This window comes from Notamacropus eugenii, chromosome 3 (genome assembly GCF_028372415.1).
Source record: "Notamacropus eugenii isolate mMacEug1 chromosome 3, mMacEug1.pri_v2, whole genome shotgun sequence".
NCBI classification, from domain to species: domain Eukaryota; kingdom Metazoa; phylum Chordata; class Mammalia; order Diprotodontia; family Macropodidae; genus Notamacropus; species Notamacropus eugenii.
Window position 1 is genome coordinate 433,057,439 of NC_092874.1, and position 23,442 is coordinate 433,080,880.

General features: G+C 42.0%; 1 protein-coding gene across 1 annotated transcript in view; it reads right to left on the reverse strand.

The window, feature by feature from the left end:
* Nucleotides 1-22,022, reverse strand: part of SYN2 (synapsin II) — a 255,075-nt gene extending 233,053 nt beyond the window's left edge. The window contains exon 1 of the mRNA XM_072598463.1: nucleotides 21,247-22,022. Coding sequence (XP_072454564.1) covers nucleotides 21,247-21,644 — 398 coding nt within the window. The 5' untranslated portion in view covers nucleotides 21,645-22,022. The remainder of the gene's footprint in view (nucleotides 1-21,246) is intronic.
* Nucleotides 22,023-23,442: the final 1,420 nt, after the last annotated feature.

The following is a 23,442-nucleotide window of genomic DNA, read 5'->3' on the forward strand; positions in this document are numbered from 1 at the left end:
ATCACCATAGGTTCCTTAGGGAGACCATAAAAATGAAAGTTATTCAGTTCTCACCAGAACTTAATGATTTTTAATGTGGGCCCTCTGCCCACATTTTGGCAGAGGGCCCACATTAAAAACCATTAGGTTCTGGTGAAAGCTGAATATCTTGGATGACTTTGCCAACACTCTGAAGCTCTGGTTTCTCCTTCTGTAACAAGGGGAAGTAACACTGAATTTTGTTCTTTTACAACAGCTGCTCTAAAGATGACTTCTATATTTTTCTAAACATCAAGACTGCTGTCAATGCTCATTTCTTCGGAGTTCCAGATGCTTCCTGTAGTGTGTTTGGTTAGTAGTGTAGATGGAGGAACACTGAATATGGTACCAGAGGATCTAGGTTTGAATTCCACCCCTGCTACTTGTTAATCACTTGAGTGAGCTTAGAAAAATCATTTCCCTCTATGAGCCACAACTTCTTATCTGGGGCTGAGGGGAGGAAGGCTGAGCTACAAAACCTGTAGGGTCCCTTCTAATTCTGAATCTAATGACTCTAATCCTAGACTTTAACTTTGGATGAACCACCATGATTGTATTCCCAGCAGGACAATATTCCTTCAAGTTCTCTACTCCTGAGGTGTCCTGAGGTGTCCATAAAGAGGTATGGGGGTTCCCTTCTCAAGCTAGAAGGTTCTGCATCCTTTGACTGGTAGGATCAGCCATCATGTTCCCTGAAGATCAGGATGTTGTTTTGCCAAAAAATGGGAGAATCAGATTGACAAAGACCATAGATTTAGAGCTGGAAGAAACCTTGAAGGTCATTGGATCCATCTCTTTCATCTTCCAGATGAAGAAACTGAGGCCAAGAGAGGCTTAGGAACACAACTAAGAAATGTTGGAGGCAATATTGGAACGTAGGCCTTCCTGACTGCAAGTCAAGTGCTCTCTCCACTACACCAAGCTGATTTTGTGCTTCTCCCTCACCTCTCCAAATGCCATTGCCTTCTGGCCAGAAGCCTCCATGTAAGTTGAGTCAGTAGGACCAGAGATTGTAAATGACCAAGTTGTGATGGAGGAGCCTGGAAGAAGGCTGTCTGTTCTATTGAGGACCAGAAGTCAATGCCTTCCTCAGCTGTGAATGAGAAATGTGTATGAACACAGTCAGGGACCCAACCAAGCTCTGGAAGGGATGCTAAAGGATTGGATCTTGGGTTACAAAACCTATTTTCCAACAACTCCATATCTCTCTGATATATTGTGTAGTTGAGAGATGAACAATCCAGAGGGAGTAGAACTAGTCACCAAAATCCCAGAACATTAGCAGAAATTCACAGAGAAAGAAGAAAAGAAAATCTTTATTTTTCAACCATCCTACGCAGCAGCTGTCAGCAATCAAGCAGGCTCCTTCCAGTTCGCAATTTCCCATGAGTCCACAGAACTTTGAGGTCAAAACAAAACCAATCTAAAGAAGCAAAAAGGCTGCAAGAGTCACGGAAAGAGCACTGGTCCAGGAGACTGAGAAGATTTGGGCTCTGAAGTTGACTCTGACATTTAATCCCTGGATAATCTTGACCAAGATATTTGCTTCTCTGTCATAAAAGCTTGTAAATAAATTATATATAATATATATACACACATATACATATATACATACATATACACACACATATATGTATATAACACACACACAGTATTTTAAGGTTCACAAAACCCTTTATGTGTGTTTGGTCCTCTCAACAATCTGGAGATGTAGCCACTATTATTATCCCCATTTTACAGATGAAGAGACTAAGGCTATGAGAGGTTGTGACTTGCCCAGGATCACAGATCTAATAAGTGCCTGAGGATAGGTTTAAAACTCTTCTCCCCACCCCCCACCCCCAGTGTTCTATTCACTAGGCTACTACCCCAGTGATCTCTCAGACCTTCAGCTCTTGTGTAAAGATTACATTTGATGTTCAGTTAGTCAGTCAACAAGCATTTTTCAGTTCTCATGAAGTTCTAGGCACAATAATAAGCACTGGGCATTAAAAAAAAAAAAAGGCAAAAACCATAGCCTCTGCATTAATGCATTGTTGGTGAAGTTGTAAATTGGTCCAACCATTCTGGAGAGCAATTTGGAACTATGCTCAAAGGGCAATAAGATTTAGCCTTTGACTCCCAAAGAGGTTAAAAAAAAAAAAAAGAAGGAAAAGAGCCTATATGTACAAGAATATTTATAGCAGTTCTTTTTGTGGTGGAAAAGAATTGGGAGATTGAAGAGATGCCCATCATTCGGGGAATGGCTGAACAAGTTGCAATATATGATTGTGAGGGGATATTATTGTGGTAAATGACAAGTAGAATGCTCTCAGAAAAACCTGAAAAGACTTGCCTGAACTGGTGCAAAGTGAAATGCGTAGAACCAGGAACACAATAACAGCAGTATTATGATAATTGTGCATGACTTAGCTATCCTCCACAATGCAAGGATTCAAAACTATTCCAAAGGACTCATGATGAAAACTGCTATCCATCTCCAGAGAAAGAACTGTTGGAGACAGAATGCAAATCAAAGCATATTTTAAAAGAATTTCTTTATTTTTCTTTGAGCTTTTTTTTGGTTTGTGTTTTCTTTCACAACATGACAAATGTAGCAATATGTTTTGCATGAGTGCACATGCATAATCTATATTAAATTGCTTGCCTTCTCAAGGAGGGGTCAGAGAAGGGAGGGAGAGAATTTGGAACTCAATTTTTTTAAAATAGATATTAAAGTTGTTTTTACATGTAATTGGAAAATTTTTAAAATTTAAATAGTCATAGAGTGGTCCCTGCCCTCAGGGAGAATACATTCTAACGAAGGAGACAACATGTAAATAACTGGGTGCATATCAGATATAAAGAGTATATGAGGGTAAACTGAAAGGGGAAGGCATTAGCAGTTTTGGGGGAGAACCAGGAAGTATAAATGAAAACACATCTTGGAGTTAAGAATGGTGATTACGTGTGGAATGGGAGTTGGGTATGTGGGTGATGGTGGGTTTGATTGGGAGGGTAAATCCCATGCTAACACTTTCTTCCTCCAATCCCACAGCCGTAGCTCTTTGTAAGGACCTCTGCCTTCCTTCTGCCTAATCACCTGTCACTTAATCATTCTTCACCTGTGCCAACTCCCCAGCCTTATTCTGTGTAATTATTATGAACAACCAAAATTAAAAAAACCCACAGAAATGTGTTGTTTTGAAATTTCCTTCTGCCAGTAGGAATCTGGTTTACTCTTTCCAAAGCTCCCCTGGTAAACAAATAAACAAAGAAAAAGAAACTCATCATCTTTAAAATATAAGATCAAAAAAAGATACAGCATAGTGCAGTGGAAAGCATTCTGAATTTGGAACAGAAAACCTGGGTGCAAACCTTAGTTTCTTTACTTGCTGTTTGTATGACCTTGAGTAAATTGTTTAGCCTTTTTTTCCCAAAGCTCAGTAGAGTGGGTGGACTAGATAATATCTTAGATTCCTCAAAACCCTAAACCTATGATCTTATTATGATTCAAGAGATGTCCCTAAAATAGTCATTTCTTATTGATTCTAAAACCCAGAACTAGAAAATGCATACTGTCCTGAGTGTTCTCACTCCCTTAAATAGCTTAATTGGGGAAATCACAAAAGCCTATACTTACCCTTCAGATGCATGACTGAATTAGAAAACATTTTCATATGATCATGGTGTCCTACAACTCCTCCTAGGTAGCAAGAGTTAGGTAGGTGCTTTCCACCTGTGATCCACCTCCAGTCTGCTTGTGATCCAGGGACTACCTTAATCTGCTTACTTTAATCCTTTTCTCAGGGGCAGCTAGGATATGGTGAGGTGTCTAGAGCAGGCTTGGAAGCAGGAAGACTCATCTTCCTGAGTTCAAATCTGCCCTCAGACATTTACTGGCCATGTGACCTTGGACAAGTCACTTAACCCTGTTTGCCTCAGCTCCTCATCGGTAAAATGAGCTAGAGAAGAAAATGGCAAATCACTCCAGTATTTTTTGCCAAGAAAACCCCAAAATGGGATCATAGAGAGTTGGAAATGACTAGATGATAACAACACATTTATTTTATTAGGGGATGAAGTGAGCGGAGGAAAAAAAACTGGATATGGAGTCAGAGGACCTGGGTACTAATCTCAGCGTCTACCACTAACTACTCAAATGACTTTGAGAAAGTCATTTCTCCTCTGTGGGCCTCAGTTTTCTCATCTGTAAAATAAGGGTATTGGACCAAATTATCTTTAAAGTCTCTTCCAATTCTGAATCTATAATCACAGGATGCTAAGAAAGAAAAGGAGACCAGGGAGATGCTGAGAAATTTTCTGCTCCCACTTGCTCTGCCAGCTGATGTTTATGAGACTGACAAACTCCTGCAGATTGAAAAGACCCATGCTAATGGTGCCATGAAATGCCATCTCAGCAATCCTGGAGGCCTCATGCATTTTGGCAGGGTCAGGAATATATTCATTTTTCTTCCAAATCCTACCCTTGAGAATGCTGGCTTTATCAGCTTCCAACCAAACCCATTTATAAATAAAGGTCCTCTCCCTACATGGGAAACTGTCTGCTGATTGCAAGAGAGCTAGAAATCCTCTGTGACCAAGCTAATTCTTAATTTCTATTCCTCAAAATGGGGGAGCCTGACGAACACTGACAAGGTGAAGCCAGCATTCCTCTTGTGCTTTTGGAGATGCTGGACAGCTCCCAATTCATAATAGAAATTCCAGCTCAGGGAAATTTCATTAGTGTTTTATTCCTTTGAGGGGTTTTTCAGCTTTCCAAAGTCTCCTATGCAACATTGCCCACTCCCACCCCCACAATGTGGAAGATCTCAAACTATTATCAGAAGAACATTGAGAAGGTGAAGCCAGCATCCCTCTTGGGCTTTTAGGGATGCTGGACAGCTCCCAATCCATAATAGAAACCCCAGCTCAGGGAAATTCCATTAGTGTTTTATTCCTTTGAGGGGGTTTTCAGCTTTCTAAAGTCCCCTATGCAACATTCCCACTTTTGCCCCCACAGTAGGAAAGATCTCAAACTATTATCAAATTTTATATTCTCAGGGACTATCAAATCACCAAATGGGGAAATTAGGAGGGCTCTTAGAGGTCACCTAGTCCACCTCTGAACCTGAAGCTCAAATCTTCCATTAGCCTCTATTTAAAGACTTGACATAATACAGTGGGACTAATTTTAGCTGTGAAGTCAAAGGACCATGATTCGAATCCCATCTCACTATTTGTCACAACCTCCCTGGGCCTCATTTTCCTTATCTGTAAAATGAGAGGGTTACACAAAGTAGCCTCAGACTCTAGGTTTATGACCCACAAAGAGTTTTTTGATTCTATGTTTATGACACGCTTGAAAAACCAGTCTCAGAATAACCCTAGGTTTGGGATTATGATACCCATTCTATAGAAAAGAAAACTGAGGCTCAGGGAAGTTCAGTGAATCTGGTCAGACAGCTACCAAGAATCACAGAAAGGATTCAAATTAACGTTGCTTCTGATCCCTTTCCCCTCCCTGTATGTGTCTCTCCATTGTAAGAAAAATATTTAGTAAGTTGTAAACCTTTATATACACACAAACTATTCTAAGGTCCCTTTAAGGCCTAACATTTTACAAAACTGTGTTTTTTTAAGTAGTGAATGATATGGCAGACCTACTCATACCTAACCCCAGCCCAACCTACTGCTGCAGCTAATGCCTATTTAACTGCTGGGGCTGGGGAAGGGGAGAGGAAGGAGACACTGTGTATATAGATATCATGTTGGATCTGGTGTCAGAAAAACCTGGATTTGAATCCTGCCTCTGACACTAGCCATATGGACCTGAACAAGTCATTTCACATCTCCAAGACTCATTTTCTTCATCTGTAAAATGAAGGCATTGGACTAGAAGAGACCTAATTAATGTCCTTCCTAGATCTTGATCTAGGGTGTTATTTTCTCTCTGTTCTACTTGAAGTAGCTCAGCAACAGTTAGCCCCCTCTTCCTTTCATGTAAAGAGGGCCATGGAGACCACCTGCTTGTTTACCTAGCATCTGTGAAAGAACATGTCTGCTAATGATTCTGTTTGAGAGCTCAAGCCTGGTACACAGACTCTAGAAATGGAGTCAATTACCTGAGTGCTGAGGACAACAGAGAGACCTGGAAAATGCCTTGAAGGGATGTTCCCATGCAGCTTAATGCCAGATACCCCCTTGATCTACTTCCCAAAGGCAGCGTTGCTCTCTACAGGCAAAGTGTGGCCCTATCAGTCAGCTTTCCTCCAAGTCACAGAGCTTAGAAGACTTCCAAAAGCCTTCCTCCACCCCAAAAAATGAGCACCACCATCCTCCCCATAGGTGACTCTTTCCAGAACTCAGGTTTTCAAAAATGGATGTAGCTTAGGAGGAAGAGGAAGAGGATAAGAATGGAAGAAGGAAAAGGAGGAGAAGGGGAAGGAGGATGGAGAGGAAGAGGAGGAAGAATAAGGAGGAGAAAGGGAGGAAAGAGAAGAGAAGGAGAAGGAGAAGAAGAAGGGAAGAGGAGAAAAAGGAGGAAGAGGAAAAGAAGGAAAGGGGAGGAAGGGAAGGAGGAAAAAGAGGAGGAGGAGAAGAAAAGGAAGAGGAGGGAAAAGGAGGAGGAAGAGGGGGAAGGAAAGGAGAAAAACTGAAGCAAGGAGGAAGTAGAGGAAAAGAAGGAGGATGAGGAGGAGAATAATCCAGGACTATGTCCTTGTTTCTCAGATTTATTTCTAGTAGTGGCCTATGTCCTTGTTTCTCAGATTTATTTCTAGTGGTGGCAGTGGACATAGCAAGGGATTTACAGCCAGTGGAGCCGTGTCCAAATCCCAGCTTCACCACTTACTACACCTGTAATGATGAACCAATTATTTCCCCTCTCTGGGTGTCATGCAAAATAAGATTGTCTCTGAGGTCCTATTCAGTTCTGCATTTATGATCCTTTGACCTGGCTTCAAATGCTGACTCTGATACTTACTTTTTTACAGTCTATCTCAGTTTCCTCATCATGAAATAGGGATAATAATAACACCTACCTCTCAGGTTGTGATGAGGTAATATTTGGAAAGTTCTTCACTAGCTTTAAAGTACAATACAAACGCTAGCTATTATTATCAAACAGCCCACCCAAACTCGCAGATAACAAAAGGCAAAGCGAGGATCGAAACCCATTGTCTTCTGTCTCCAAATCCATTGCTCTTTCACTACAATAAATGTTTATCGCCTGACCAAAGAGCTCCCATTTATATGGCATTTGAAGGCTTGCAAAGTGTTTTACACGTTATCTCACTGGGTCTTCAGACAGCCCTGGGATGTGCTATTATTCCCATTCTCCTGATGAAGAAACAGAGGCTGGGAGAGGTTAAGTGACTGACCTAAGGTCACACAGCTAGGAAGCGTCTGTGTCAGATCTTTCTTAGTCCTATTAGCTAGCCAGCTTAGTCTTATTAGCATCTATTCCCTATGCTGCTGAGCTGCCCGTTATTTCATCTGATGCTTTTTTTTATCCAGAGGCTAGCTATTAGAGGCACTGAAAACACGTCCAGATCTTCAACAGAGTCAACATCCCTACTCCCAGCTTTGACAGAAGTGACGGTGACTGAATCAAAGCAGAGGAACTCTGCTAGAGTTCATTAATTTTTAGTTCGGGCGGTGGTAGTTTATTGCCGCCACCAGGGGGCAGCAGGAACACCCAAAAGGAAGTCATTAACGTTCCATTATTCGATGAAGGGCAACAAAAATAAAACAAAAAAACAGCATTTGGGGACAAGACAAGAAGGAAAGATGGAGATAGCCAAAACGAGACAAGAAGAAATACCTAAGATAACTGGATCTGTGACCAAAAAAATAAAAGGATGGAAAGAAACCATGGGGGCAGAGGTCATGACTCATGTCTCTTTGTAACTCTTACAGTGCCTAGCATGGTGCTTTGCCCGTGGTTGGATGGATAAGACCTGTTGCCTCCACTGCTACTGGCAGGGAGATGAGGTAGAACTGGACCAAAGAGGAAATATACAGTTGACATCCTTTAAATTGCCTGTTCTGGGACAAAGCCCTAAATGTCCCACCCTAGTTATGGCACTAAAAAGAACCTTCCCAACCAAAATGATCCTTTTCTTCCATATGCCATATTAACTGAGCCAAGAATGTCTGAAATGGTGCCAAGTCATTTCGAGAGTCATTGGCCTTCTCCCCTAAATCAGCCATTTAAAAGACAGATATTCCTGGGAAGGGTAAGATTCTAAGCTACCAACAGAGTATGACCGAATGTGCCAGATTACTCTTCTCCCTTCCCAGAAGGTGCCTGTTAGAATGAGAAGGGGTAAAAGGTGACATGTAAGAGCTCTAGCAGGAGTGAAAGGTACATTGTCATCAAAGGACCTTGGGGGTTCCCTTTGCCATTCTGCTCCTGGCTACTTGTACAAAAAATAAACACCTTGGAAAGTACAATCAGGCAGATATATCCCTACAGCAAAATTTTTACATTGTCTTCCATTTTGTCCGATTACTAGGATTTGCTCACAACCAAGGTGCCATGTGCGTGTATGTCAGTCTCTCTCCTGGTCCTCACCCACACAGATGTGGCTAAGAATCCCCGAATCCCTGTGAAACTCTCTAGGACAGGCAAGGCAAGTAGACCCAGACTAGGATCCAACAACCCAAGGTAACCCTTCATTAGAGGGTGGGAAGGAAGTTGCCACAGGGAGGGAAAAGGACCCCCTGGTGAATTTCTATGTCCACAATGAAGCTCCCCCTGTTGAGCAATAATCCCTAGGCTGGGCCTTCATACTAGAGCTGCACACAGCTTTTGGGTTCCCAGCTGCCTCTGTGTGGGCGGCTCAAACACAGGACGAACAATGCTTCATCCCCATCATGCGGTTTCGAGTTGTCTCTCAGACAAGCCTCCCAGACAAGCAGGCACATATGCACACCAGGAGTATCTCTAAACACATAGAAACAGGAGGCCCTGCTTCTGTTGGGGAAGACATTGGTGACGACAGTGCTCTGCGTTTGCACAAGAGATGTGTTCCTGAAAATCTGTAAGAAAGATTGCTTAAAAAAAAAACTAAAGTGGAGGGGTGGAGGGAAGGAGACAAAATTTCACAGTTTGTGGAGCCTTGCTGAGAATCGCTTTTCCAAAGGGACTAATCGTTTTAGTAGTGAAAAAAAAACTCACTAATCTGCTTGAGGACAGATTTCTTAGAGCACCTTGAAAACACCCTCAGGAAGGAACCTGTTTATGGGGAAACACAACCTGTGAATGAGTGTTGAGATGCTATTCTAGAAATCCAAGCCTCTCTACTGCCTTCCCTCTACCCCCAAAAGAATCCATATTCAAAAGATGTCACTAGTTTATATTATAAAGGTGGTCACATCAGCAAGGATGAGGTAGCTAATGGGGGAAGCACATGACATGCTGACAAATACTCATCTCCCACTTCCAAATCTTTCCACAGGCTCTCAGTTCCCCATGCAAGGAATGCACTTCCTACTCACCTCTCTACTGCTTAGAATCCTTAGTTCTTCTGAGGGCTCAGGTCATGGTCCATCCCCTCCAAGAGGTCTTTGCTGATTCCATAGGAGTGAGTGCTCTCCAAAACCACCATCACCCATGTTACTTTGTATTATTGATTTTTATTTAATTATGTATTCTTTTTTTGGTATTATTTGTATATCCCTGTCTAGTCTTTGCAGCCCCCCTCCCAGTAGAATGTAAGTTCCCTGAAGGTGTGGACTGGTTTTTGTTTTTTTTTTTTTTGTCTTTGCATTTCTAGATTCTAACACAGTTCTTGGCCCATTTAATAAATGCATTCTGAATTGAATTGAGAGAAAGTAACACATCATTCATAATGAACTATGGAATTAAGTCAAAGCAAGTGCCTAACCTGATAAAATTCTGGACTTGGAATCTTGGCTGACTCAGGCAATACTGTGGGATATATTATAATCATCGAGTAACAGAGTCAGAACTAGGAATAAGCAGAGTAGGCAGCTGCCTAGCAGATTAACGCATGAAGGACATAATGAAAGACACTATTAAATATTACTTTGTGCAGATGCAAAGCTTTTTAAAGCCAAAATATTTTTTTATTCTTCATGACGTATAAGCATTTATTTTGAGAGTTTCGTGGAAACGAGATGTAGAGCCAAAGGACTGGGCTCCAATCCCAACTCTTCTTATCAGCTATGTCATGGGGCACATCGCTCAATAACTCTGGGCCTCAGTTTTCCCATCTGTAAAAATGATGAAGTTGGTGTTGAATCAGTGGTGTCAAACTCAAATAGAAGCATATGCCTGCAGCAGCAAACTGACTGAGAAAACCACAAATCCAAATTGTCTATGTTGTATTGTATTTTGACTTGTTCAGTTAAGCATTTCCCAGTTACATTTTAATCTGGTTTGGGCTACACTTGGAAGTTTTGCAGGCCTCTAATACCTCTGATCTAAATGATCTTGAAGTTCATTTTTAGCTCTGAAGCCTATCCCCCCATTTCCCACCAAGAGACCGCTATTTCAGTGAAAGCTCAAAGACTTGGGAACGCAGAAGATTCCACTTTCAAACCTTCCCTAGTAGCCCAAAAATGCCTGTCTACTTAACGTAACCATAGATGTTGCTGAATGAACAGCAACCACAGCCTGCTGTATTCTGAAGGGATAGAATCACTTAATACTACTTTCTCCATTCCCAGCCCAGGTTCTAAAATTCATGGAACTGGGAGAAAAGTAGGGAACCATTTGGCTGAGGAAACATTTTAGTGGGGAGTCTCTTGGTTACACTGAACGAAGTTCACTTTCTGTGCATACATGTCCTGATGTATTATACGCCTGTGAGGGAGCTAAGGGAAATTTTAAACAGTATTGGTTTCAATAACACTTTCCATTTTACAAAGTTATTTCTTCACAACAACCTTGTAAAATTAGGAAATCCAAAAATTATTATTCTCATTTTACAGATGAGAAACTGAGGATCAGAGGTTATCCGCAGAAGCAATGTTAACACTTGAGTTAGTCGTTGTGTTATTAAATGGGAAGAGATTGCCAAAGCTAGTAAAACTATCAATAATGATAGATAAATAATTATGGCAAAAACAATAATTCCTATTTATATAATAATGGCAAATATTTATGTAGCACCTACTATTATACTTCCAGGCTCTGCACTAAGAACATTACAGTTATTATCTTATTTGATCTGCACAACAACTCTGGGAGGTAAGCGATACTATTATCCCCATTTTACAGATGAGAAAACTGAGACAGAGAACATTTAAGTGACTTGTCTAGGATCACACAGCTAGTAAATGACCGAAGCTGGATTTGAACTCAGGTCTTCCTGACTCCACCCATTGTGCCACTCTATCTACTGTGTCATCTAATTGCCCCATCTAAAGTCTATAAAGAACTTTCCTCACAACATCCTTAAAAGGTAGATACTGAAAGCATTTTTGTACTCATTTTGCACATTAGTCTGAGACTTGGTGAGGTTAAGCAAATTTTCCAAGGTCAAGAAGGTGGTAAGTATCGGTGTTAATGTCCAATTTCAGGTCCTTCTTTTCTTCTGTAACACATTACCATATTGATCACCAGGAGTAGTAGAAGAAGCAGTAATTCTATTTATTGTAAGTAATTGTATTCATTGGGGGGAAAGGGCCTAGTAAATAGCAATAATAATAAAAGATATTAGTGCTATTAGCAGGAGGGGACTCCAGATTAGCTATTCCAAATTCAAAATATTCTGTAAATTCACATCCATTCAAAACTGCAGCATATAAGCCCCCATCAATAGGTTTCTTTTTTCTCTATCAACCAGAGGAAATAAGTAGTTCAAAGTAAAGATAGTTAATAAAACACCATAACAAAAAGGTCACAGTAAAACATTTTCCCATAAACCTGAAGCATATTTTAGAAATGCACCTGAGAAGTGCACACATAAGGAACAAATACAACCACATACATGGAGGGGGTAACTTACTCCTCTAACTCTACATTGTCTAGTGATCTCATGGTGACTGTTAAGCACATATTCTTAGCAGCTCAGTGTGGTTGTTTTAATTCTACTAAGAGCTACGCCCTGCCACTTCAGAACCAGGGGGATCCCAAGACCCATTTAGGGGGTCAACAAGGTCAAAATTATTTCTATAATAATATCAAAATGTTATTTGCCTATTAAAATGGTTCTCTCTTTCCCAACTACAAACCTCTGAGAGGTTGGATTTTCTTCAAATACTTCAACCAAAACTATAACATGTAAGATTGAATGCAGAAGCAGATTTGAGAAACCAAGTCTCTTCCATTTGAGTTAATAAACATTAGAGTTGGAAAATATGCAAAACAATGTCACTCTTGTCACTACATTTTTTAACTTTGGAAAATACTTTCCATTAAAAAATATATTATTTATGTTAACATGTAATGAGTTTATTTTTAAGTATTAATAAATATTTTTAAATATATCAATTTTATTACCACTACAGTAAATAGTGATAGAGGTAACACAAATAAACAAAAGCTTTTTGAGGTGCTCAAAGTTAAAACTGTAAAGGAGTCCTGAAGCCAAAGAGTTGGAGAGTGGGTGCTAAAGCAATGTGCTTAGAACCTTCTCCAGATGAGAAAAGGTGCCACTCTTTAGTCATAACTCATAACCACTACACCCTGCTAACAAAGCCAAATAGTGTCCTGAGCTAAGATCTCTTTTCTTTTCAACCCTTATCTGAGTGACGATAGAAGCTCCCTATTCTAATTGAGCATTAGACCTTTCCCAGATCTTTTTTGGTTTACCAAGATATGAATTTCATCTAGAACAAAAAGTACGTTAAGAAGCATGATCACTGTTCCCCAGAGGGAGCTGGGTGGTACAGTGGACAGAACCCTGGGATTACTGTCAATCAAGTCAGAAAGACCTCAGTTCAAATCCCACTTCAGATGCATACCACCTATGTGGCCCTGGTCAAGTCACTTAACATCTATCTGCTTCAATTTCCTCAACTGTAAGATGCGGATTTTTATAGCACCTACCTCTTGGGCTGCTATGAGGATTAAAAAGGGCACAGTGCTTGCACATAGTGGGTGCTTATTAAATGTTTGTCTCCTTTCACTCATCTAGCCTGTATTCTTACCTTTATCATACATACCATCTACGGTCCTGTTACTTCGGCACAATATTTTAGCCAATAAAAAAGCTTACTTTTCCAGAAATTACAATTCATATTTACATGTAATCTACCCTTTGACACTTAGAGGTCTATAAAGTATCTAATCAAAACAATCCTATAGCATAGGTAATACAAGCATTAACCCTCAATTCTATTCAACTCAATCCCATAAATATATATTAATAATATGTTAAGTGTAATGTACAAAAAAAAAAAAAGATCTCTTACCCTCAAGGAGCTGACCTTCTGAGATTCTTCCAGATGAGGAAACTTGTCCAGAGACACACAGACAATAGGTATAGGTCAGGTCTTCTGACTCCAGGTTCAGTGACCTTTCCCTAAAAGCCCTGCTACCTCTCTGGGGCCACCTTGGTGGGTCTGAACTCAGCCTCTAATGCTAGCTGTGTGACCACGACCTTTACATCTCTCTGAGCCTTGGTTTCCTTGAGTATTAAATGGGGATAAGATTACTTGTACATCTTACCTCATGGGGCTATTGCAAGGCCGAAATAAGATAACACATATTAACACTTTGGCAAACCTTCCAAGTGTTAGTAAATGTCAGCTAATATTATTACCTCAAACTAATAACAATTGCCACTTATCTGGTACTTTATAGACACACTATCTTCTTTGATGCTCACCACCACGGTGTGAGATCAAGAGCATAATTATTTTTCCCATTTTGCGTATGAGAAAACTAAACCTCTAAATGAACTTCCTAACAAATGAGTGGCCATGTCCGAATTGGAACCCATATCTTCTGGTCTAAAGTCAAGTATTCCTTGCACCACCCCCAAAACCAGCCCCTTTCCTTTATGCCTGCCACAGTTCAAAGAACAAGTGTGTGACTGTCAGGTATGTGCTTAAAAAAGAAGTGTGTTAACGTCACATCACGTCTCCACTCCAATATTTCAAATGGGTTTCTTAGGAGTGCTACCATTACCTCAGCATAGATCACTCCAAAATGACTGATAGAGGCCTGCTGGGGTCATATTCACCCACCTTCAACAGCTTTTTTAAAAACGTTATCACTATGCACTGTGCTGACAGGCTTTCTTTTGGGGACCACTCTTATTCAGGCAGACTTGTTCACTCAAATTGCTTGTAGAAATTCACTGCCTAACTCATTCAGTTTACATCCTTCAGGCCCCCTAGCAACATTTCCCTTTCCAATAACCAACTTGGGACCACTCAAAGACCTAGAACAATGTAGGGCAGAGTTTGCCAAAAGTCCAAACCAGGACAAGGCAACTCAGCAATGTTTTAAAATGGCAACCCCATGTGTTAAGGAAACTTTGAGCTCCTGTAATACCCATGACTTGGCTTATCACAAAATTAAAACCAACATGCCATGAACAGTAAGTTTTTCTAGCATCAAAAACATTGCATGTGCATGTATAAAAAAAAACTATTTAAAAGGGCCCCTCAATATATCTCCCTTCCCAAGTATTTCACCAAGAGCAGCTGTCAAGCTTGCCTACCCTTAGTTCTGTCAAAGATTCAACTCCTCAACAAATGGTTGTTGACACTGGCTACCAAAAACCTAGAACTGAGGTGCAAGTTCTGCTGTCTTCTGACCTGTTCAGGAACTGGGGATGAGAAAAAAAGACTTCAGATTAGATGTAAAAATTGGTCAAGTTTTCAAAAGGCTGACACATGGAGGAAGGGTTAGACTTGTTCTGTTCAGCTCCATTAGACAGATCCAGTAAAATGTAATCTCCCTGAGAAGAGGGATTATTAAACTAGGAGGAAAGGGTGGGTTTGGCAAAGAGCATAGGCTTAATATAAGAAGTTTCTCCTAACAATCAGAATTATGAAAGAATGGAATGGGCTGCCTGGGGAAGTTGTGGATTCCTCAGCCCTGAAGATCCACAAAGCAAAGACTACAGATACTGGGCAGGTGCTTTCTGAGGCGTGCGTTGGACCAGATGGCTACTGTGAGATCTTGTGACTTCATCCACAATATGGGTTCAGCAGAACATTTTTGGAAGTGGGAAAGGCGAACAAACTGAAACAAGACGTTGTTGTTGATGATGAGGATGATGAGGATGATGACGATGATGATAATGATGATGTTCAGTTGTTTCTGATTCTTTGCGACCCCTTTTGGGGTTTTCTTGGCAAAGATACTGGAGTGGTTTGCCATTTCCTTCTCCAGTTCATTTCACAAATGAGAAAACTGAGGCAAAAAGAATTAAGTGATTTTTGCTCAGGGTCCTGCAGCTAGAAAGTGTCTGAGGTCACATTGGAACTCAGGTCCCTCAGGCTCCAAGCCCAGTGCTCTATTCACTTTACCATGTAACTGCTCAGAGCAGGACAATGAGGAGGTAAAAGGACTGGTAACCATGTCATCCATAGATTGGTTAAAGAAACTGGTGACATTTATTTAGCTTTATTTATTATCTTTGGGCAAGATAATAGCTACCTTCCAGTGTTTAAAGGGTTGTCAGGTGGAAAATAATGGATTTTTTCTGCTTAATTCCCCAAGGGAAAATTAGGAGCAATGAGTGGAAGAACCAGAAAAGCAAATCTGGCCTTGATGTAAAGATGTATTTCCTAATAACTCAAGGTATTCAAAAGCAGAATCAGCATCCTTGGGAATCATTGGGTATTGGAGGTCTTCAGAGCCTGGATGATCACTGGTCAAGAATGTTTTAGAGGGGATTCTTGGTCAAGCCTGGCTCAGACTCAGAGGGGTCTCTCTCTCTCTGGAGTCCCTTAGATTCTGGGAACCACTTAACTAAATCCCTTAGGATATATTCTATAAAAAAAAAAACCAGAGGTGAAAACAACCTCCTCACCATCTATTTCCAGCTACTCCACATTCTCAACTGCACTTCCATAGGGAAATTGCTTTTTACCTGCTTATAGTTTTGATATTTGCTAGCTATGTAACCCTGTGCAAATCACTTGATCTCTAAGTTTCAAATACTCTGCTATAAAATGGAGATAATAATAGCTACACTGTCTACTTCATAAGACTGTTTTGAGGAAAACATTCTCCAAATCTTGCAGTGCTAAAGAAATGTGAGCTATTACATTTATCAATCAATAATCTATCAATGACAATTCAATCAATAGTAGTCAATGAATGCTTATTAAACACCTACTATGCACATACCAGGCACTGTATTAAGCACTAAGGATGCAAAGAACAGCAAAAGACAGCCCCTGCCCTTAAGGAGCTCTGCATAAAAAAGAAGTTGAAAAATGGGGTAAGGGGAAGCAGATTGGGGTGGGGGAAATGTTGAAGTCCTGAAGCCAAGTGGAAGGATGGAAAGTCCCACAGGCAAGAAGAAAGGATAAGTTTCACAGCTGATTCCATCTTGCATGAAGAAAGGTTACTGGAGGCAATGATGAAGTCCAGGAGAGCAGCCAGGTGGGAAATGATCAGGTGGCTGCCCTGGGCCCTCTCCTTAAATGGAGGACCTGGGAGGGATTCTCAGATGACCACCTTCCACACGTTTCTACCAGAAGGAGAGTGGGATGCCAGGGACAAGGACTACTTGGAGGAGTCATGAATTTCAAAATTAATTCCATCTTGCAGAGAGATGAATATCATCTTGAGCTACAGCAGCTGTGTATGACCAGCCTTTTATATATATATATATGTAACAATAATGCTATATGTTCTAAAAGATCAAAAATACTTTGTCTCCTAGTGTTTACTCTTCTATATAAAAACCCCAACACTTTACTTTCCTTATTTATCACATGAGGGTGGTGGCACAATATTGGACCGGAGGAAAAATCCCTGTTCTAAGGTTCCCTTCCAGTTCTGACATTTAATGAGTATATGGATATTATAGAACCAATGATTCAAAGTTAAAGCCCACTTTTGACTATGCGTCAATCAACAGAGAATAGCACTGATGAAATCAAATACACTGGAGAACACCAAAACCCATGATAGCCAATAGTTACAATCACCTCAAGCCTGATCCAAACTTTTTCTGGAATAAGCCACAAGCAGTCAAACGAACTGAGCACTATGCTCTATAAATCTTAGCTGTCATTATTATTATTTTCATCATCATCATCATCATCAGATACCACCTGAGCCCTCAAGGAGCTTACCATTCAGTTGATAACACACAACATTTATAGAATGCTTTAAGGTTTGCAAGGCACGTTACATACAATGTTTCATTTGAGCCTTTTGAGGTAGGTAATAACAGATATTATTACCTCCACTTTACAAATGATGAAACTAGGGCAAACAGGAGTTAAGTGATTTCTCCAAGCTAGTAAGTATCTGAGACCGGATTTGAACTTAGGTTTTCTTGACTCCAGGCCCAGGACTCTATCATCTCCACCACCTAGTTGCCCCCAATGCATTCCTTTATTGCTGATCCATTGAAAACCAGCACCTGGATAATCAAGATTGAGCTGTACTGCACTGGTTTTCAATTCTGATATTTGGAAGGCTCAGGAAGAAATTGATTCCTCAGCCACTGAGGAAAGAAAAACAAAAATCTCCACTGTATCATTCTCTGAATTCCTACCTTTCTTCAAGGCTCAGCTCAAGTGCCTTTCCTCATCTGCACAGTTGCTGGTGTCTCTCACAAAAAAAAATATTACATTTGTTTTTGTATATTTTATATATAAAGTTATCTCCTCAACCCCAGGAGAATATAAGCTGCTTGAAGTAAGAGCACGTCTCACTTTTGTCTCTGTAGTCCTAGGCCTAACACAGTGCCTGGCACATGATAGATGCTTTATAAATGTGCAAGAAATTTAATTAAATTAGACAGCAGTTGTGTGAGCATAGGCATCTATTTAGCAGCTAGATGATAAGGATGCTTTACTTTACCTTCCCAATGCTATTGCCCCCCAAATTGGTCCTTTTTCTTTATACACAAATAGATAAAGATCATTAAAACACAAAGGTAAATGCTCCCCACAAACTTAGAAATATGGAACTTGAAAAACCAGATGTTTATTAAAATAATTTTAAGCAAATATTTGGTGTCCTTAGTCAGCCCTCATGTCAGTTGCAAAGGCAATTTTTAAAGACATTCTGAAATCTTATAATAATTCACAGGTGTACAGTTTCAGGGGAGTGCAGAGATAATCTAGTCTAATCTATGAAGAAACTGAGGCCCAGAGAGTTAAATGACTTATCTATGGTCACACAACTAGTGTCAGAAGTAGGATCCGAACATGATTCTTCTTACTCTAGAGCCAATATTCTTTCTACTATGCAATGTTTCTCTGTCTCAAGATATTTTTTAAATGGAATTATATTTTTATTTATTTTTAATGAAGTCATGCAAAACATGTATCCATATCAGCCATGTTGTATGTGGGGAGCAATAATATAAAACATAATGATCTTTTTAAGGAAATACCCCAAGACCACCTCCCTGACTCAAGAGCATTCTGGAACCATTTTGAACTGGCTGGTTCCAGCTGACTGTTAAATTTTCAGTGTGAATATTCACACCTAAGAAATCAACAAACCCTACAAATCAGGGCTTGGTTAGTTGTCTTGTGAATTGACTTTAGACTTCAAAAATGATGGAGAAAATGTTAATAATACAAATTAAACTTAGAAGTGTGTCCTGAATTAGTTTTTTCAGAGAGCCAATTATTAAAGATTTAGCAGCACAAATTTCAACACTTACCCCTGCCACACACACATACACACACACATTGGTCAATGGTAGATGCCCAGATCCCTTTTCCTCCACAACTAACAACAAAATATAGTGGATCTAAATTCAAAAGGCCATGCTGTTAATTTAGTTGTTTTGAAAGCCTGCTTGACTTAAGACTTTCTTAAAATCACAGCTTTCAAAAACTAGGTGTTAAAACTCTTCTGTCTCCATCTGTCTGCCATACAGTTGAGAACAGAACAACAAAATCGTGCTAGGATGGGTGCTGAATGTCTACTTCTCATCTGCAACATTCATATGAGGCATAAATGGCACCTGTTAACCCAACACTTTGACAGAAGCTTAATTGAAGTAGCAGCAGATTCCACCCCACTCCTCAACAACCATCATTTAGCACCTTGAACACTTTTTAATTAAGAGTCAGCACTTGCCCTGAGTAGGCACCTGGAAGACGTCACATCTGCATCTAATTTCTCAAAGAATATTTCACTATAACCAATTATCAATAATGACCAGGATGTTCAATGAGCCTGGACACATTTCTAATGAATACTAATCCTGGAATTCTGGGAAATTCTGCCAGCCATAGAAAGATGTTAGTCTTCAGGCTTGATAAATATTAGTCTGTGAGTCAATTAGCATTTATTAAGTGCCTACTATGTGCTAGGCATGTGCTAAGCGGTGCATTAATACATCAATGTTGTAAATTTGGAAAAAATCAAACAGTTGGTATTCAACACACGATGTGCTCTGCAGCTTCAGTTTGCATAAGTGTCTGGAGGTATGGTGAGACAACATAAGAGGCATTGAGCCAAATTCTCTAGTCCAATGCCCAGCAGTCTTTCTATAGGAACAACAACCCTAACTGAGATGACTCTAAAGCCCTGAAGATTGAAGCATAACAATAAACCCAATCCTTCAGGAGGACCACAACCTATATGCCAATTGACAGATGCAGGATAGAGTACTTGTGCCTAAAGACTGCTCAGAACAAAAACACATATAGAGTGAGGAATTGAACCACAGAGCAGAAGAGTCTTGTTCCTACAATAAAAAAATATGAGTCACTGACATTCTTGCTCTCCTTCTCTAAATACTACTCTTCTTGAGATAAAAATCAAAACTTACCTCTTCCTTGAAATTTTTACTCACCCAGCCAATCCACATTTTCCTACTCTGGATTCCTATAGTACTTCTTGTCATAAGCACTCTTTGGGACTCATAGCCTGCCTTATATTTTTATTGAGCTATTTCATGTATATAACATGTCCTTGACATGATTTAAGGTCTTTGAAGACAGGTGCCATGCTTTCTCTTAGCCCTACAAAGTGCTGGAAAACAGTAGGTGCTCAACAGACTTGTTGAAATGAATGGAGCTGCCAATGTGTGACATACCATAGTTGTCTTTAAATGCCTTCCCTATTCTATTCCTAATTTGCCTCTGCACCATTCACCACTCCACCTTGTACCAGAGGGTCATTTCCTGAGAATGGCCCCTTCAGGGCCCTTTTTACATCATGGTGGGGGAAAAAAAGAAAAAAATAAGACTAAGAAATAAGCTTGACACTTACACTGACAGCTCCCCACAAGGGCCACAATGAGTAACAAGCATTCTCACATTCTCCATATCTCATTCCAACACCAACATCAGTCATTCCTACAGAATCTCTATCCCAAAAGGAAGGGGGGAGCAAAACAAACTAATAATAAGGCAAAACACATGTAGAAAAAGTAGCAAAGGATGATATGAATACAAGAAATCCCATTCAGGAATGATGGCTCTGGAGTCTCCTCCAGTTCAGGGTTCTGTCAACAACAGAAACACCAAGGGACAAGTTGTGGGAAGGCTTGACTGTTCTTTCTGTCATCAGCCTTAGTGTCTTGAGGATGTGCTCTAAGCATCCCAACACTTCCTTGAGATAACCAGTCAGAGATCTCTGACTGATTAATTTTATTTTCTTGAATCTCTTTTCTCAATGGCATATATCCAGCTAAAACATTCCCCCAAGTTCATTATCTGCTATAGAAAGTAGGACTTCCTATTATTTTTCTACATTTACTTAGTTTAAGCTTCTAGGGTTCTCCCTTATGATCTGGAATTTGGAGAACAAATTTAATTCATCACATTTCCTAGTTTTAGACCCATGTCAAATTCCCTCCCAACAACCTGGTAACCTTTCCAGGCTTAAGCACGTACCTTCCCCCTCCATTCCCGCCCCTTCTCATTCCATAACAAGCCGAGTTCACACAATCTCCTATGCAAGAAACATGCCCAGTTAGGGATAGGGGGATGGGGGGAGGGGACGGTGGGGGGCAGGGTGAATGATTAGCCCGAGTGGCCTCAGCATTAGAAGTGAGGACGAGACCCAGGATCAGCACCAGGGACAGCAGCTAGGCAGCTGGGCAGGGGTGGGGCGGGGATAGGTCAGCTCTGTTGGCCGAGTAGTGGGAGTAGGGGCCCACCTACCAGTCTGTGTGTGGTTCATCGATGACCAGGAGCAGCTTGGACTTCCTAGAGGCGGCGGGAGTGCTGGAGGGGGCGTCCACCAGCCCCGCCGAGGCGGCAGTCTGCTTCACAGCGTTGGACAGGGAGCTGAAGAAACTGCTGCTCACGGACTGCACCGGGGCTGCGGGATGAGCCTGAGGCGGGGCCGGCTGCGGCGTGGGCTGCACCTGAGGCTGCGGTGGCCTTCGTTCAGGGGCCGGGGAGCCGGCGGCCAGCGGCCCAGCGGGGCCCGAAGCCGAGCCGGGGGGAGGCGGCGGCGGCTGCTGTGGCTCGGGCCGCTGCAGGTCGGTCATGTAGCCATTGGGTAGGTTGGCGATGAAGCTACTGTCGGAGAGGCGGCGCCGCAAGAAGTTCATCATCTGGCCGGAGGAGAGGACGCGCTGAGCTCGGCAGAGAGCAACGGACACGGGCGGTGGGACGTGGATCAGCGGCAGGGGGACAGAGAGCGAGCCCGGGCGCAGCTGTGGGAGCACAGGCAGCCGGCAGGCAGGGCGCACTAGCTGGTCTCTAGCCGGGCAGAGAAGAGGGGCAGCCGCCCGCTCTCACTACCCCGAGGGCGACGCTGCTGGGCAGCGCTGGGAGAGGCGCGCTGGCTGCTGCTGCTGCTGCTGCGGCTGCTGCTGCTACGGCTGTGGTTGAGGCTGCTGCTGCTGCTCCGACGCCCGCCCCAGCTCCCCCAGTCAGCCAGCTGGCAGGACAGCAGCCACCGAATGGAGCGATGAATGTGCAGCAAGAGTGGGGGGCGGGAACAGCGGCTGCCTGGGGAGGGCTGCAGGGGCTGGAGCTACAGGCTCCTCCCCTGCCCGCCCAGCCTCAAGCACCGCCCAGCCCCGCGCCAGCCGCAGAGCGCATCCCCGATCGCCCCTCTGCAGCTTAACGGTCTCGCTTACTTTGCCCCGCTCCATCCCCACCTCGCCACACTGTGCTCTAGAGCAGTCAGCCCCGCACCAGCCAGGGCCTGAGGGGAGCCAGAGACCTTCCTGGGGCTAAGGGACGGAGCTAATCGATTCCCACCCTACAGTCCATTGCCCACATCCTGCATCACTCCGGGACCCCCAGCCTGGGTAGAAGATAAAGCTGCTCCCAAAGTTCACTGGAGCCCAAGCGGTGGGCTTGGGGTTTGGTCCTAGCCTAGTATGGCTTAGAAGAGGCCTGATCTTTCAGCTTATGTACAGCACCAACCCCTCCCCCTACTAGAAACACCAACACCACACTCAAGGAAAAAGACTTTGACATTACAGATAGAATCTGTCTATAGGGATGTCTAAAAGCCCCCCCTTTATCCTTTTCTCATTCAGGCTTTTTCTTGTCATTAACATTCAGGACTGAACCTTCTGTCATTATAGGTGAAAATGGTGATCTCTTGAAAATCCTCCATGTATTTAAAAAAAATTGTTTTTGTTTTAGCTCATTGGCCATGGATTGTTAATGAGGCACTTGTCCAAAATCCTGGCAAGCAGCCACAGCTGGCTGGCCCATCCTGCAGCCAGTCACCAGAGAGGAGATAGCTTGGGGAAGCCTGAGGAAGTCTGAGGAAGACACTGAGGCCAACAGGCAGCCTGCCTGGGATCCTGTATCCTAAATAATGATAAACACCAAGTAGGAAACTAGGGTCTTTACACTCAAGGAGACCAGGCCTGTAGGCAAGAAACTATCAGTCAAACAGAGAATCCCTGCCAAAGTTCTGTCTTGAGGCTTCTTATCTCTGTTCCCTCTCTCTCTCTCTCTCTCTCTCTCTCTCTCTCTCTCTCTCTCTCTCTCTCTCTCTCTCTCTCCAACCATTCCTCACTCTCTCTTTCTCTCCCTCTGTGTCTGTCAGTCTTTCTCTCTTCATTGACTTGATGATCTCAGCTTCTATGAGTTTTAGATTCTTGGCTGCCCGTCTCCCTCCTACTGTAACCTCTCGTACCACAGGGCATGCTTTCCTCTCCCCTACACTTGCCAACACCCTTTTATTTGTATTGTCATCCTCTTATTAGGATGTAAGCTCCTTGAAGGCAAGAATTGTTATGTTTGCTTTTATTTGTGTACTCTGGGTTCAGCACTGAGTTTATATATTGTAGGTCAATGGGGTGTTAAGGAGTGTTCAGGGAAGATTAGCACCTTTGGTGTGAGGGCTATTGAGTCCTTTTCAGGACTGTTCATCCACCTTTGGTG